The sequence below is a fragment of the Acomys minous genome (assembly GCF_964271855.1).
Source record: "Acomys minous genome assembly, chromosome: 17".
Taxonomy (NCBI): Eukaryota; Metazoa; Chordata; class Mammalia; order Rodentia; family Muridae; genus Acomys; species Acomys minous.
Genome location: NC_140500.1, coordinates 6,933,727 through 6,951,427, shown reverse-complemented (window position 1 = coordinate 6,951,427; position 17,701 = coordinate 6,933,727). Strand labels below are relative to the sequence as shown.

Here is a 17,701-nt window from a genome sequence, read left to right as displayed (position 1 = left end):
TCCTTTCAAGCTATTAACATCCACCTGCTTTTCTCAAATTCTGTCTGCAAAACAGGATCATGAGAAAATGAAAGGTAAAAATCACAGTAAATGATCAGATTCATGAGAAGGGCTCACTTCTTCCTAGTGAATAAAAATGCCCCATCACTGTAGTTAACATGAGACACGATGGCTAAGACAAAGGCAAAGGGCAGGAGGGCGAGGCCAGAGGACCATCTGTAGTTCATGAAGTGACTATCGGGCCATCAGAGGAGCACTGGCTCAGTCTGACTCACAAATTCTGGAAGTGTAGAACAGCACACAGTATGCATTCATATGGGGTTAAGTATCTTACTAAAAGAACTAGAAACCTAAGAAAATCGGATATATAGCTTCAAACATGAGCTGAAGAAATAGCACAGCCCCCATGCCTGCTTCTACACCGTACACTATACAACACAGTAACACAATACTTTTCTATCATCTACAAGTACAATGTGATTGGCAATCTGTGTCCTCCACTGCCTAACAAACTGTAGAGCACAAAATAAATCCCAATTCAGTCATGTCTCACTCAGTGACAGAGATGCGTGTTCTGAGAAATGCCACCCTGGCAGCGTTCACTGTGAGAACATCATGGCATGCAATGACACACATAAGGCAGCCAATCCCAAGGCAACGTGATCTGATGGGTAACAACCATGATGCATGATTCATCACTGACCGAAAAGTCACTATGCAGCACAGAGCTGTCAATGCTGCATGGCATATTTCTCATTCGGTAAAATTCCTGAAATATATATAAGTGTAGTAACAAGTGTTTCTCATTCAGGTTTTTTTTCCTTGTTATTGGATGACCATTATCAAATTGACTGAGGCCTCACATTATTCATGGTATCAAAAAGTCAAAGAATTCAAGAAATAAAGAGTGAGCATTTTTAGAATTGAAAACAATATCAACAATTATTTTTCTTAGTAATGAGGGCCAATTCTTTGTTTAGGTTTTTTGTTTTTTTAACTTTTATGTATGGGTGTTTGCTGGTATTTATGGCTACACCATGTGCATGCAGTACCTGTCAGGGACAGAAGGTGGCTCTGGATCCCCTGGACTCAGAGTTAGGGTCAGCTGTGAGGTGCCCTGAGGGTGCTGGGACTTGAGCATGGTCCTGTGGAAGAGCAGCCAGTGCTCCTAACTACTAAGTCATCCCTTCAGCCCTAAGAGTGGTCAGCTCCTCACAGTTTGCCATTATGGGGCAGCAATGACAAAATATTCCAACCACAAGGACATACAAAAATTATTTGAATATATTTGCCAAACATATCATATTTTCTTCAGAATTATCAAGCTTTTTTTTTCCTAAACTAATATCAACACCAGCCTTATTTTGGTCACAGGATGGCACTATGAACACATGAAACTGAAAGTGTCACCTTGATTCTCCTGAACTGTTCTGTAACTTGTTTGGTTCATTCTTCTGAAAGCAGTCTCACTTCAGAACTTAGACTGGGCCTGGAACACTTACATAGCTCGGCTGCCATCAGACTCTCACCCCTCCTAGCCGTCCGGCACGCAGCTCCAGCTCCACTTCTCTTTCACACACTCCCACCTGACATTACTTTCAGTGATGGCAAGATATACTGCTTCCTCAACCATGTCTGTCTCCGCCTGCCTGGGCAGTGCCATGCGTCTAGGATATTTAACTTCTGCCCTTTCCTTTTATAAACCTTTTCTGTCATCTGACCAACAACTGTAACACCCTAAAAGTGGCTCATTTGACAAGGCTTCATGTCCTTAAGATATTAGTGATCAACCATTTTTATGCACAACCTATTTTTCTAATTGCACTAAGAAAGCTAATCATGTGTTAGAATATACTCTTACTTTATAAAACAAATCTAATAGGGTATATTTCATTTTTCACTTAAAAAATCAATCAATAAACAATCATTTTCATTTTGATGACTGTCAGCACAACGATAAAACCCTGTCTAGAAAATCATGGCAACTTCCTCTAGAGTCAGGAATTGAGCTCATTCTCCATTTGCACAGGCTCACGAAGCCAGAGCATGAACATGACTTGCCTCATAGTCAATAGGGCTTTCCCCTCTGACTCATGCATACAAGGAAAGCATTACCTAAAATGCTGAGCCCTTTGGTGCTTTTCCTTCATTATAAGATACACTGATACAAGGACCTGAAAAAACATCCTTAAATTATCAGCTTTGGTGTTTAGTTTGGAAAGTTTAAATCCAAAAGTAATTTTAAATATTTATATTAGTAAGAATATGCTTTTATCAAAAAATAATTGGCATTACTAAAACACATCATCAGCTGTAAAGTGTTCTTGGTTTGTTTCTTTTTAATGGCTACAGACTGTATTTAAATTACTTATAGGAAAAACTGGAATCAATCTCATGTGAAGGAAGAAAGCTTTCACATATTGTTAATCTTCCTGAAAAAAAAATCTGCCCTGCTATGAAATTTTGGAATATTTATAGCATTATAAATGAAAATGCTGAGTCACATTTCCTGGTGATTTATAAGACAGTAAATATATTCTATTAAACCTGACCAAGCAGTTTAAATATGCTTTAAGGTTTATCAGGTTAACAAATGCTGCTTAATGATAAAGCTAATGCCTGTATCACTTACCAGATATGAAAACACTAGCCAAATGCATAAATAGAATTTAATTATATTCTGAAAGGTAGTCATGTAAGTAAAGTCATTCGTAGTTTATGGTATAGTTTTGATTCGTTTTTAGCTCATACATTTTCATGCTTGCATTTCCATGCAAATTACAAGTTGTGGCATAACTATTATAGAATGCATCCATGTAACTGAATTGATCTATTTAATCTAGAACGTCTCTAAAATCTCACTGAGCTGCCATAATTTCTGTCAGCATATGTAATACTGAATGACCATTAAAATACCTGAATTGAAACTATTCCAGTCTAGCAGTTTGTAAGATCTTGTGTTACCCATAATTCCGACAAAGGCTGAGTTCAAAACAGCAAATTAGTTGATCAGTTTTAGGTGCAAAATAGTAGGAAAAAAAAAAGAAAACTACAAACAAAACACAATTCACAACAGCACTTGACAGGAACTGGAAGACACAGACAGCAGAGTTAATAAGAAATAGAGACAGAAAGGCAGGAGACGCGCGCTACAGGAACCCAGCACTAACTCCTGCAGCCATCTGGCCGCCTGTGCTGGAAAGCTACTCCTGTCTTTCCCTACTCATGCTTTACTTGCCTGGTGTTTAGAAGAAAGAAGTTCTGAGAACTCTGAAGTAACCAATAGTTAGAGCTAGTGGCAATGGTTTTAAATAAGACTGTCTCCCTTTACCACTGAAAATAAAATTAAAATGTTTCATATTCACTAGTCAAAAAATGCCTGCCCGGAAACACACTGCACATGTATTTTGACCACCACTCCAGTCTCTCTCAGCACAGCGGCAGTGCTGACCCCTACTGCTGATAGGGTTAATCCAGGTTTCCTCGAAGTGTCAACATCACAAACTTATCTTTTTTTTCAATTAAAATTACTCAAGGGGCTTGGAGGAGCTGTTAGGTAAACATTCCATTTTAGTTCACAATATTTATACCGAAGACTCCAAAGAGTATTTTTTTAAATCAAAATAAGATACTGAAACCATAGAATATACACTTGGTAAGTATCTGACTGAAAACAAGGCAAACTAAAAATGTAACTCACACTATTTCCTAGTGTTTACATATAAACATATGAACATCTGAGAATAAACCATGAAAATAACTGAGGCTTCCTATGCATGACAGCAACTACTCCAAAAGAGATGAGAAAACTGCTGAGCTGCTGGCAACAGCATACAAATTCATTCTACAAGGACGCCCTCGCTCCTGCGTTCTTAGGTTTCCTGTATGGCTGGAAAGAACTGGTGGGAATGATAACCTCTCAAAAAATGATAACAAAAAATAAAACAACCAGATTTTGTAAGAGTAAGTAACATTTTTAGATAGTTCTATCTCCATTTAAAGCTAACTTAAATAAATTTTATTTGTTCTCCCAGTCTCCAAAGTTTATACAACTATATGGAAGCAACAAAATGAAAAAAGACATCAGTTGAATACATTTCTAAAACTATTTTTGACAGTATCATATCAGTGGGTGCCATGAAAACATAAGTCACTCATCCATGGAAAGCAGTGAGTACCAGGGTCGATCAATGGGTCTTTCCTCAACTTCTCATAACCGAATTTCCTACAGAAAGCTGGAATTTGACATCGTCTGCATGATTTAATGTGCTACAGAGAAGCAGTCAGACTGCCCCTATGTGCTACAGAGTGTACAAATACCATAGGGAAAGTAAAATCTTAAATTGACCATAAAAATAAGAAACAGGGGAAATGAACAATATCAAAATAAAATACTGGCACCAAAATTATGTATTTGCTCATTTTAGAGCTACACAGCCATGACTAGCGCTGCTCTTCTGACATCTCATTGGCAGTCACAAGAATTCCAATCTGATTCCCAGGTCAGCTCAAGCCACAGAGCACCGGGTAAACTTAACTGTGAAGACTAGCAATACTCTGCTAGTCTCCAAAGCACGATCTGCAATGTTTGCCACCAATAATTACAGAGCATCCTTTTCTTCTTTTCCTACACTTCCAAAGAAGTAGCTGGAAGTGATGAATTAAAGTCTTCCAAAATGTACAAAGCACAGGTGCCAACAGCCCTTCAGGTCTCCAGCACTTCTGCTCATGTCTGGGAATCTGGTCCTTGAGAGAGGACCATAAAGGGAGCTCCCACTGTGGATCATGCTTGAGGAGGGAGAAAAGTCACGCACGTTTTCTAATCCACAGGCCTAAGGGCCAGGCCTCGGCTGCATGCTCTCTGTCCCACTGCAGTGCTGTAGAGCTACTGTCCTTCCCTGTTTGGCCGTATGAGAAAGTGAAAGCCATCGCCAACAAAATGTAGGGCCATGAAGGCTAGAGTAAAATCCCTCACTCGTACACCAACTGCAACAGTTAATGCAGACGTTAACTAATAACTCCTCAAAAATAAATCAAACTGTGCTTATCTGTTGTACATCAAAAATAACTAAAGTATACTTTACCTTTAATTGTGCTCACTGAAAATATTTCAAAGTAACTTATACCAGGCTATAATCTCTTTTCATCTCTTTTTTCTGGTTAAGTTTGCTTTTGATAGTCACAAGAATCAATGTCTACAATCACACCTTAAGAAAAGGCAGCGAAAATCAAGCTTTTTAGAAAGCGCACCAGGGTTGTGGATCCGGTCTAGAAGCTTCACAGAGCGTGCGCTGACAACCCCACCGACGTGCACGACAAGTCCAGGAGGGAAGGCCGTCAGCGTGAGGAACGGGAACTCCTGGGAAGAGAAGAGACAGGGCCAAGGTGACCACACGGACGGCAGAAGCCTCTGCACACGCGGATCCTAGCACAGGACACGCATGGCCTGAAATTAATACACTACACTCTTGGCTCCAAATCTGTTTCCCTACACACGCAGCAGCCTTCAGAATCCAGCTGCCTTTTCAGTTCTGACTGAGTTCCCAGCTGAGCTCCTTAGAACACACTCCTCTCTGTTCTCAAACACCATTTCCCAGCGAGGCACGGGACTGCACAACCTGGCGACCCCCATGCAGGTCTCCATAAAGATGTCTCTCTCACACATAGGCAGTACAGGCTACTGGCAAATATTCCCAAGGCCTGCATGTAACAAGAGACCCAGAGAAAGGGAGTGCGGGCCCTGGAGTGAACGGGCTGGCACCATGGAGGAGTGAGGAAGAGCAAGGTAAGCAGCCAGCTGAAGGGAGAGCCAGGCACTGTGTGGTCAGAAGCACACAGAAGCACACACTACATGTTAAGCAGAAGGAAGAAGTACATGGTAAGAGTCAGGGGAGCAACATAACCCTGCAGGTTCCTCCAAGCTGCCACTCCCCTTCCGCCATAAGGACGACATGAAGAACTGAAAACAAAAGTGAAAGGAGAGGGAACTCACCGGAAGAGCCCCTGGAGGGGAGGAAAGTATCTGTGGTTGCCCAAATACTGGCCTTTGCAGTGGAAAAAGTGGATGCAAAGAAAGGGTGACTGCTACCTGACCTGCCTGGCTGTGAGATGTCACTTCCCAACAGCCCCAGCTACCTTCAACACGAGAGCTGGGAAATAGCCCCACGGAGCTGTTGAAGGGCCGCAAGCACTAAGTCTCATGCACTGCACTCCCAAGGCATCGATCTCCACAGGGGATGCTCACACTGCTATAAAGTAGCTACAGGTACTAAAATACCTGTCATTCTAAAATTCCCCCTTATCCCATTTTCTAGGCCACAGCAGATTAAATGCAACAAAGAAAAGAGTTACTGCTAGAAGGAAGCACATGTAAAAGCAGCAAGACTGCCAGCTGCTTAGAGCACGGGATAGAGGGCTGCTGAAGCACAGTGCGTAAGTACATCAACGCGCAACCACCAGCAAGGGAACAGTTCTGTATCCTCAGGAGGCATAAAGGTAGAAAGTGTGCGCGCGAGCGCACACACACACACACACACACACACACACACACACACACACACACACACACAGAGCTGGAAAACTCAGAAGTAACCTTTACCTTAATAAGGACAAGAACAGATGAGCTCTTTAAGAGGAAAAAGCCTACCCAAAGAATTGTTTATATATTTTTTTAATTGTTTATATTTGACCTAGACTGAAACACGAAAGGGAATAAATGGCTAAAAGTATGTAAGACATTTAGTCATTATTTCTCTAAACTTTTTTATTTTAAATTTTGCATTAGACACGTATAGATGGCTAATGTTATTAAAATGTAGTTAGTAAGGTAGATCCACTGAACTTTTTAGGGTTCCTCCCCCAATTTAGGAGCACTTAAAATTAAAGTTCCTTTAAGTAGCCAAGCTATATGATGGTCGCAAAGAATAAAATGTACTTATACTTATTCCTTATATATCCATCCTTTAAATATTAAGACAAGAACCACTGTAAACAAAATGTCTATTAGTAAATGGAAAACATGACCATCTATAGACAAGATGGAGGGGGAGGGGAAAGGAGGGAGGGAAGGGGTCAGAACAGGAAACTTGATAAAGGAATTAGCAGAAAGACTCATACTAAAGCAAGACAGAGCAGAAAAATAAACAACAATGGCTGTTCCAAGAGGGAAAGGCTTACTGTGCTGGTGAAGCCTCGCTCACAGGGCCCTGGTTCATCTAGCCAGCATCAGTGGTATTTGGGCAAACTCCACCTGCAAAGTGTCCTCCAACTGAAGAAGCTACTGCTATTACTGACAGCAGGTGACAAGAGGACAGCACCAAGATGACTGGGGCATGCTGACCCATGCCACAGCCTGTGGTTAGTACTGAAAAGGCACTTTCAAATCTGTCCTGACCACGAGACAGACCGCTTCAGAAAGCTGAGGATATGTGGGGTCTTTTATTCCTACGCTCTTGAGCATAAACCTCATCACTCACATACGTTCTTATTTCTGGTCAACTGTAGTTCAGAAGCTGGTTTTATTTACAGCCCATATATTACACCTGTCGAATGTATTGTTGAAAAAGGCAGCTTCCCCAAGATCAGTCCAAGTACACCCTGTGTTCAATGCATAGGTCAGCTGGAGACACTATAAAAGATACTTTCTCCACAAAGTGCATCACTGTTTAAAGTGCCCTTCCCGGTTGTCCCCATTTGGATTTTACTTGTTGATGCTTTGATATAAGCAAAAGTATGAGTTAGAAAAATATTCATGATATTTTTAGTGTGTTTAAAGAAAGTCAATTGAAAAATCAATAAAACATGGCAGAAGTATTATTTTCAAGAGTTACATGGGGGTTTTCTGTAAAGATATAAAAGTTTCAATTTTTGTATCAAATATTTTTTGTTATCCCCAGGGAATACATTATATTTTTAGATTAAAACAAAACAAAACTTCGTGTTAACGCTGGACAAATGGCTCGGTATTTAAAAGCAGCTGCTGCTCTTGCAGAGGATCCAGATTTGGTTCCCGACACCCACATGAAGCAGCTCACACACCATCTCCAAGGGACCCAAGGCCTTCTACTGGCCTCCACATGCTGGACAACACATATGAGCAAACACATACAGGCACATCATTAAAACTAAAAATACATCTTAGAAAACAAGCCAGTACCCCTACAATGACTTACTTTACAATTTTACCTCACTTCTAAGAAGATCTTAATTCACTGTGAATTTGCTTTTATCCATGTTTCCTAAAAGTGTATATGTTCCTCAGAAATAAGTAGGTCACTATGTTTACTAGGCTTTTTCCTTCCCTTTCTGTCTCATTTCCTTCTCTTTTTTTCTTTTCCCCTTGTAGTCCAGGCTGCTCTTGAACTAAAAGTCCAGCAACCTCAGCCTCCAAGTGCTGGTACGCAGGTGTGGCTTCAGCATATAGTTCCAGCTTTCTTTACTGAGGAAAAATACACAACTCAAATCCTGTGTGAACAGTTTTCAAACCAAGTATGCTTTTTATAAGTAGATCCTTGCACAAATGTGTTCATGCACACCTGCACATCTCTACACAGAACTTGCTGTGGCATTAACAGCAGCCAAGAAAAGTCATAGACTCTGCTGTGCTGCCGCCTCTTCTAAACATGAGAGGACTCGAGGGAACAACTGCAGGGAAGAATGGTACAGATGCAAAGCCATGGCAGCTACACATTAGCTTTACCTAACTATACAAGAAAGCTGTAGTTCGCATCACCTTTGCTTTTAATCCTATAAAGACTGTCTAGTAATGTATGTCTAACGTGTTCATATGTCCAAGATTTTAAAATGTTTAGAAGCACATCAGAGGCCAGCAAAAGGCCTTAGCAGGTGCAGGGACTTGCTGCCAAGCCTGACAATCTGAGTTCAATTGGCCTACACGGTGGAAGGAGAACCATCCCTCCTATGAGCTGTCCTGTGGCCTCCATATTTGCCCTGCAAAACTTATGTACCCATATACTTGCCTTCCCCCATACAAAATACATTTTTAAGTGTAATAAAATATACTTTAAAAAGTACAGAAGCCCAGTGTGTTGGCATATGTCTGTATTTAAGAGGTCATGACATTAGAAAAGAACCTGCCATGGCCACATTACTAAACAGCACAATTGCTCAATACATTACAAATCATATCCTTGTACACAAAGGCAAGTGCAGCTACCACTCCTCAGCAGCGAAGCCTCTCTGTCCAACAAATGGAGACCATCACAGAAAACTACAACATAGGCCTCAATGGATCATGGGGAGCCTGACCCCAAAAGAAACATCTACATCAGAGTTCCTGCATCTGGGACTCAGAACCTCTGGAGAAAGGGAACAGGTGACTGTTACGTGCCAGAATACAATGTCTGCTGTGAAACACTCTCTCCTACAAATGGCTGTGTAAACAAGCCAGAAGAATGGCAACATCAGTGAATATGCCAACACGGAAGGGTGAACTTCCATAGGGTCCTACCCCTAGACAAAGAACTACAAGCAACTAAAAAGAATTAGCTTCTTGAGCTGGAGAGATAGTTCAGAGGTTAAGAGCACTGGCTGCCTCTTCCAAAGGTCCTGAGTTCAATTCCCAACAACCACATGATGGCTCACAACCATCTATAATGAGATCTAGTGCCCTCTTCTGGTGTGCAGGTATACATGCAGGTGAAACACTGTATAGCTTTTCCCAAGGATGGGCCAACTTATTGGTTGTCCAACACTGAGTAGTCAACCCTGAAACAATATGCATGCAAACAACAGAAATTTAGTAGGTTATACTTACATACTTTTGCATACATATACATATATATGTATATATGTATACTAATTTTTTAAAAGAGATTATAAATTTGTAGTGGGTAGATATGAGAAGAACTGGAGAGAAGAAAGAAAGGGGGAACGTGATGAAATTGTTTCAATTTAAAACATTCAACACACACACACACACACACACACATACACACACACACAACTTATACCTGGACATTGTAAACCCAGCATTTGCAAGGCTGAGGCGATATGATTATGTGATCAGGGTTAGCCTGAACTACACAGTGATCCATATTAGCCTGGGTTACAAATCATATACCATCACAAAAAACAAAACAAACCCCACAATTTTATGTAAATCCAATCCAAAATAATTTTAATATTTTTCTCATGAAATGGCTCCAAAGATCTGTATGCACAGTAGTCACCAGCACTTCACACAGCCACATTTCCAGTACACTAAATTCATCAGTCAATTGGATTAAAAATGGAAGAAGGCAAAGATAAAACTATTCTGGCCTAAAACATGATAAACAGGCACCCACACTTCCACTGTGACCCTCTTCTCCATAGTTTTACTCTTTGGCTCTGTTTGGTTTTAATCTATGATATGAATGTTAAGGTGAGCCTTTGGTGGTAGCAGCTGGTGTGCTGTCGCAAAGGAAAGACTGGACCCACCAAGGACAATGCATGCAGTAAACCTAGACCCCTTACTCGGATCTAGCCAATGGGCAGCGCATCCTCCACAGTTGTGTGGAGAGTGGAGACTGACTCTGACATGAACTCTGGTTCTCCCTATTTGACCACTTCCCCTTGGTGGGGAGGCCTGGTGGCACTCAGAGGAAGGGGAAGCAGTCTGATAGGCTGTGACCATATGATGGGGGAGGAGGTCCCCTTCTGTCACAGACCTAGGGGAGGGGAATAGGGCGAAAGAGGGTGGGAGGTGGGAACGGGAAGATACAAGTGAGAGGATAACAACTGAGATATAATCTGAATAAATTATTTAAATAAAGTTTTTAAAAAAAAAAAAGAAAAGGTGAGTGTGGCTGAAAAGCAAATGCAGTTTAATGGTGTATAAAACAAAGAACTAGAGGCTGGCGCTGGGGACACAGCTCAAAGGGAGGGCGCTGGCGAGCGTGTACACACCTCCGGCCTCAATCCCAAGCACTTCAAGAAAACAGAGACCTAGGTAGAGCTCAACCCATGACTATGCTTCAGCTCTGCTCCCTCCACCCTTGTCCTAAAGGTAAATGGTATATACACATATATATATTTGCAGTGTAAGGAAAAAGAATAAGGTCAACTCTCTGTAGTCATAGAAACAGAAACAGATAAACAAACGAACTGTTCTCGGAAACAAACTGCAGAAAGGAGGTGTGCCTTTTATAGTGTTCACTATGCCTCACCTTTGTTCTCTCCCAAGTGATGGTATAAAATGAACACACAGAATCAAATTCCCTAAGTGCTTATAGCTTCCAAAGCAGACATAAAGAAAGCTATGGAGCTCTCTCTGAAGCACAGGACAGGACACATGGAACCATGCACTGCATTAGCAGGAAAGAGCATGAGCCCCACAGTACCAAGGTCAGAATGTGCCAGCAACACTTGCTAAAAGCTTAAATAAAATTTAAATGAACAAGATTAAAAGTAGAAAAGCTTCTAATATAGGAACAGGCTCTCAGACACAATCAGAAACATACCCGCCTTCTACAGAACCTATGAGGCGATCCTCCCTTAGCAAGACGTTTATAAGAGAGAGAGAGAAAGAGAGAGAGAGAGAGGAATCATCCAAAAACTAGACTCAGTTTCCCACTCAACAAATTAATGAAACATTAAACATGATAACTAAAATAAGCATATTACACTAGACAGTCTATTAATTTTAATCTACAGAGATATAGAATATGTGTTTCTTGTATCTAATAAACAAGCCAGTGACAAAATAATGTCAGCAGACAACTGTTAATATGCTAAAGTGCTGCTTTAATGCAATGTTAGAGATGCTTTACGGCAACAATATTAACCATTTTCTTAAAAAGTTAACCATATTAACACAGTAGCCATACTATCACTTTAATAAAGTATAGACATGACTTCAGCATTCAATGGGTATATCAGAAGAAATAGTTTAAAGATTGGAACACAAATCAAAAACCATACAGAACTTTTCCAAACTAAAAGTAAATATTGGTGAATAAAGTACTTTGATATCTTAAATACATTTGAACTTTAAAACTGCAACATTACAGTTATGATCAAAAATAACCTTCAGGAGTTTTATACACACAGGAAGGCACAGTGACAGTGTAAGCAGAGAAAAGCCAAATCTTACCCGCTGTTCCAACGCCGACTGAGTCTGCTGTCGTAAAAGAGCTTTAAAGGGCCCCCCTTCTTTTCCAGCACTACCACTGCCCATTCCTATAGGACATCACATGTAAATAACAACCAAAGAACAACTATAAAACAGCAAGTTCAACTGCATTCATGTTCATAAATAATAGGAGTCAAAATACAAGAGTATGCTTTATGCATTCAATATATTTTGAAATGGTAACTAACACATATATTTGACTTTACTACACTAAGAATTCCTTTAAAGCAAGACATCAAAGTTCTGGTCACAGCTAATTTTAGAATCAATTATTTTTAATAAAAATATTAAAACAAGGAAACAAATATTTGATAATATTCAATATTTAAAGTTGATACTTTTAATAAAAATAGTCACAAAATAACTATTGCTATGCTAACAGTTCAAACATGGAGGAGAAACACACTCCCTGCTCACGTAAAGCACAACAGGAGTGCCAGGGAGCACGGACTCCGCATTCAGATGAAGGCTACTCTCTGCTGATGCCCACGTCTGAACTCGGCTGTACACTACAGCGTGTGCTCGGTAACAAAAAACCAACAGCTCACATGTGTACACACCACAAATGTCCAGTTATGGATGAAGGAATTCTAGTTCCTTGATCTCAGAGGTATTTTCAAGGCTAATTTTACATTTCTTTCCCTAGAGGTTGTTGTTGTTGTTGTTGTTGCTTTGATGGTAACACAAGAACAAATAAGGGCCAAGACTTGTATGGAGGTGGAATGGCTGGAAAGCTAGTGTTGTGCATGTGGGGTGAATGCCATCCTCTCAAAGCTAACGATGCACACAGTCAGTTCACTGCAGGGCCCGAGGTAGGAGCTAATTCACATTTATATTTTTAGCTGTTCTTGGATAAGGAAACAAGGGTTAGCATGTGTGTAGTCTCATTCTGTTCTTTAAAAACAAAGTTTTTCTTATGGTTATCTTAACATTTCTAGAGACTATACAATGCTAACTGGAAATAAAACTAAGATCTTTATATGAAGCATATTAAAAGTCACAAAATAAAAAGTAAGTTTGCAGTGATAAATAAAAGTACCAGAAAACATGGCAGAATAACTTGATTAATGTACTGGATAGAAAAAAATTATAATAAAAGAATATCACCAAAATGAGACTTAAACTGGTTCAAACAGAAAATTTTTCTCATGTAGCCTTATGGTTTAGCAACAGGATGGCACAGGTCTGATGTGGATGGAGCAGGTATGGAGAGAGAGGAGCAAAGCATCTACAACAGACACCTGAATGAGAGCCTAGGTGCTGACAGTGAACATCCACATCCACGTCCTGAGACGCACATTGTTTTAAAATATAAAGTTCAGTGAATACTCATCATTATCTATCAAGTAAACTCTAATGACATCTTTGTAATTCTGATTAACTGCTAATAAAAATTACTAATAGATATATAAAGCACACAATCATTCGTTATGGCATAAAATAATGTTTTCAAAGATGACTTAAAATAAAGGGATTAAAAAAGCTGACATAATGTGATCCTACCAGAAGCAGCCAGGAACAGCTCTTCACTGAAAGAAACACTTTTCCTCAGAACGGGGCTGACAAGGCTAGAGTGATGAGGGGTAAGGCTAGATTCCGAGAGGAGGCGGGATTTAAGGTGAAGGGAACCACAAGAGAGGGGGGTGGAGCTGGGACACAGGTAGACCCCAGGCCCCTGTGGGTAAGGTGCTGTGGAGGAAAGCAGCAAAGACGCAGGTTCAGAAGATGATCAGAAAATGCAGGAGAAGGAGAGCAATGACGGAGCAAAACATAACAGTCGAAATGGATTTCAAATGCAGACAAATTAACACAGAACATAACAACACCCGCCCGCCCAGAACCCCTGGCCAACATAACACAAACCAAAGCTGTCTTCTAAACTAACAAAGCCCTTTCAAAATCTATAGTCAGTAAAAAAAAACAACAAAAAACAAAAAACAAAACAAAACAAAAAAACACTTTAGATCATTAGCAAGATTTTATGCCACTTTTAATTGACGTTTTCAAATACTTAAATTGCCTACCAACTTTTGTTGGTTGGCTGGCTGGTTGTGTGTTTAAGAGCCTGTGTGGTTAAAAGCAGCACTCTCGTGTTACAGTGCCTCTGTCATAAACACATAAAGTAGTAACGTTTGCTACCTTCAAATGTTAGTAGGTAATATTCTGCATATTTTTGTATTAATGGAATGCTCATTAGAAATAAAGACTACTGTATTTTGAATGCAAAATAGCCAAATTTTTTCTCTCCAGTTTTAAGGTGTACATTAATTCTTTTACTTTTCCTCTAAAATGTTTCATACTTTAATCTGACCATAATGCTATTTACAGAGATTTACATAGAAAGGTCAAATACCCTGCGGATCATAAGAAATATATACAGCCGGCCTGCCTAAGAAAGTAAAATTCACCCAAATCAAGTGTGTAAATCTCTGCCATACATCTATGACAGCACTCAAACCTTCCACTCCTATTAATTGAGAACTTGAGAAAAATATTTTTAAAGTCTCATTTTTAAAATGTAATAAATTAGATCCTAATGAAATAAAAAAAAAATTAAGAAAACTAACGAAAAAAGCACTCATTAAAAGCAGAAACATAACTTCCTCAGGGCACCTCTACTCTACCTCTGACTTCTCGGTTTATATAGCAAGTCAGTAAGCAGCCCTTGTCTCACCATCTCTCAGAGACTGCTGGGGGCAGACAAAGGCTCTGAGTCCCAGTGTTAGAAGTTTTACGACATGATTCTGCCACTTCCTGACTGAGAAATGCCGTGCCCCTCTGGACCATGCAAAGCTGGTGAAGGACTCCAGAAGCCACTGAGGCAGGCAAACAAAATAAAGCACTGGAGTCAGCTTGTAAGTAAGTGTCAGGACACCGCACTGCTTTTAAGTGAGGTTTTAAGAACCAGTACTCCAAAAGTCACTGCTAGCACAGCTGTGCCAGTCAGAAGGCTTGAGAGATATGCTTCTGTCCCTTATGACTCTACAATCTTTACGTTTGTCGTTTTGTGGGTACTGAGAAACAAAAAGGCCAAGAAAATACTTTCTAAACTTTATCTGTGGTATGACAAGAAATAATCAGTAGGCATACTGAAAAATAGCCTAGAACACAGTGAGTAGACCAAAGGCTCAAACCATTGTGAGGAGACGTCACTGCTCATGAGGCACACACCCTAAGTTCCAGCAGCCCTGAGCAGCTGACGGCAACTGCTTCAGCCCACCAGGTAGAGACCAGCCTCAGCAGCTTAACAAGATCCGGTCTCTAATTCATCCAGGAGCTGGGAACGAAGCTGAGAGACAGAGTGCTTACAGGGCGTGCAGGATGTGCTGGTTTCATCTCCAGTGCAAAGAAAAGGGGAGCCGAGGAGACAAGAGTACCCCAAGTCTACCTTCTTCTGTTATCACCATGAAGGCCGGGACGTTATTGGTCATGTCAATAATAAAAACATTACTCCTTTTTAAAAAATTGCATTATAATTTGAATGGTTCCATTTTAATGGCACAAAAAAAGTTAAAATGCCACATTCCAAAGCATCCATCACTAAAAAATACTATCTTATTATTCATAATTATATACAGCAAGCCTTCAGCATCTGTAAGGGACGGTGCTGGGCCACCAGTACCACTGTCCCAGGAACAAAATTCACAAATTCTACATTTCCTTATATAGTGTGGGGTATTATCTGCAGATAACCTCTGCACATCCTCCTGCCTACTGTAAATCATCTTCACATTACTTACAACACGTACAACAATGCACATGCTACGCTGGAGGAGCTCTAACGCTGTATCATGTGGGCCATAACTGAAAGGAAACATCTGCCTGCACTGGGAACAGGCGCAGTCTTTCTCAAGGATTTCTGACCTGCGGTTGGTTTAATATGTTAAGACTGAGCATATATGTAGAAATAAAGTAACTGTCAAAATTAATTGTGTTAGAGAGCTATGGCAGGGATGGCAATAAAAACAAAGAAATAGGTGTTTATAGTAATTATAGTCTAGGTCCATACTTATTTAAAAAAAAAAAGAAAGAAAGAAAAAAAGAAAAAACTATAATGAATAAATAACACTGCTTGGGAAGTAAGATTTTGTTTTGGTTGTTTTCCCAAAATCTGGATCCCTTTTTTTATAAATTCTTCTTCTAACACTAAAATATAATAAAACATTAAAGGTTATTAAAGATGATAAAAATCAAAATAATACAAATAAAAACTGTTTTAATCAATATGATAGGAAAATTATCAGAAACAGTACTTAAAACACTAACAATAGTAAATCTTTCAATTTTCAATATTTCTTTAAAAATTATTTAAATAATTTAATTCTCTCTTAGGAAGAAGTTAATATTTTATCAGTGTTTATCAAAAAACATTAACAAAAACCCAGAAACCATTCATAACATAAACAGGAGAGGGAAAATTATAAATTTAATAAATTGAAGAATATTCAAGGATAATGAAATTTAAACTGCAGTTTCAATCTGGCGAGCAAGACTGGCAAAGCTAAGCACCCTGAGCCCTTGAGCTCGCTCTCAAGAGTGACTAGATAGCTGAAACGTCACTCTCCACACGAAGTAATTCCTCCATGAAAAATTAACTCAGTAAATGAAATGATCAGTATTTAGGCAATATTTTAAGTTAGCATGTAAACAAATTAGCATAAATATATGACCAATGTCATTTTCTCTTTTTTTTTTTTTTTGACTTGTTTTCTATTTTCCAGTTAAGCTCAGGGCAATATTCTACACTGAGCTAACCTTAAGCCAAAAAGCAGATGGAAAGACACCCATCCTGCTATATCAGTTCCAGTTCTGAACTATTTCCATAATGAAAACATGGAACTAAACTCTGAAATAAGAAATAAGGATGAATAAAAAATAAATTAACCATATGCTTAAGAGGAATTACTTTTCAAATACACAATTTGATTGCAAACTGCTAGGATTAGTATGCAAATGCTTTAAGATAGCATTCCTCTTGACTTAAACATAAAATAAAGAATGTCAACACCCAAAAATAAATTCTGGACTTGATACCAACAATAATTAAATTAATTAAAATGTCACTCTCCAAACAAAATAGTGCCTCTACAAAAAAACAAAAACATAAAACAAAAAACACTTTTAAAAACTGAAATGATCAGCACTCACATTGACTTTTAACTTAAATGCAAAAATAGGAGGAAAGATTTGGATGGGAAGCTAACAAGAAACAGAAACAAGTTTTTAAAAGGAAAAATAAAAGGTGGGTGGAAGCGCCTTACCCGTCTTGGGTGTCAAACTCAAATCTGTGTCAGAAGAAGAGGACTGTCGACTGTAGGACTTGGAAGGTGAAAAGGAATAGGTTTGGTTTTTCAGAGGGGTTGAGGGTCCTGATGAGTGAGTATTGGGATTGGGGTCCTCAGTGAAGGGAGTCCTGCCAGAAGAAGGTGGAGACATATTAAGCAATCATGTGCCGAAGGGCGTGGCAGTTGGCAGCATGACCCAAACATCAGGGAAGCTCTAGGGTGGGCCGCAGTCACTTCTTACGTGTGCAGCTGGGAATGAGTCCAAAGACAACAAGCTGCTGGG

At 39.6% G+C, this 17,701-nt stretch overlaps 1 protein-coding gene across 22 annotated transcripts in view; it reads right to left on the bottom strand.

Moving 5' to 3' along the window:
• The window catches only part of C2CD5 (C2 calcium dependent domain containing 5), an 88,068-nt gene that overhangs the window by 41,192 nt on the left and 29,175 nt on the right, over window positions 1-17,701 (bottom strand). For 5 of the 22 annotated variants that reach the window (XM_084765847.1, XM_084765832.1, XM_084765843.1 and 2 more), the window contains exons 8-13: window positions 17,395-17,546; window positions 13,637-13,822; window positions 12,095-12,180; window positions 11,463-11,495; window positions 5,251-5,359; window positions 2,917-2,982 (exon numbers count right to left, since the gene is read on the bottom strand). In XM_084765847.1, the coding sequence (XP_084621973.1) occupies window positions 2,917-2,982; window positions 5,251-5,359; window positions 11,463-11,495; window positions 12,095-12,180; window positions 13,637-13,822; window positions 17,395-17,546 (632 nt within the window). The remainder of the gene's footprint in view (window positions 1-2,916; window positions 2,983-5,250; window positions 5,360-11,462; window positions 11,496-12,094; window positions 12,181-13,636; window positions 13,823-17,394; window positions 17,547-17,701) is intronic. The other 17 variants (XM_084765835.1, XM_084765840.1, XM_084765844.1 and 14 more) reach the window with 10 other exon arrangements.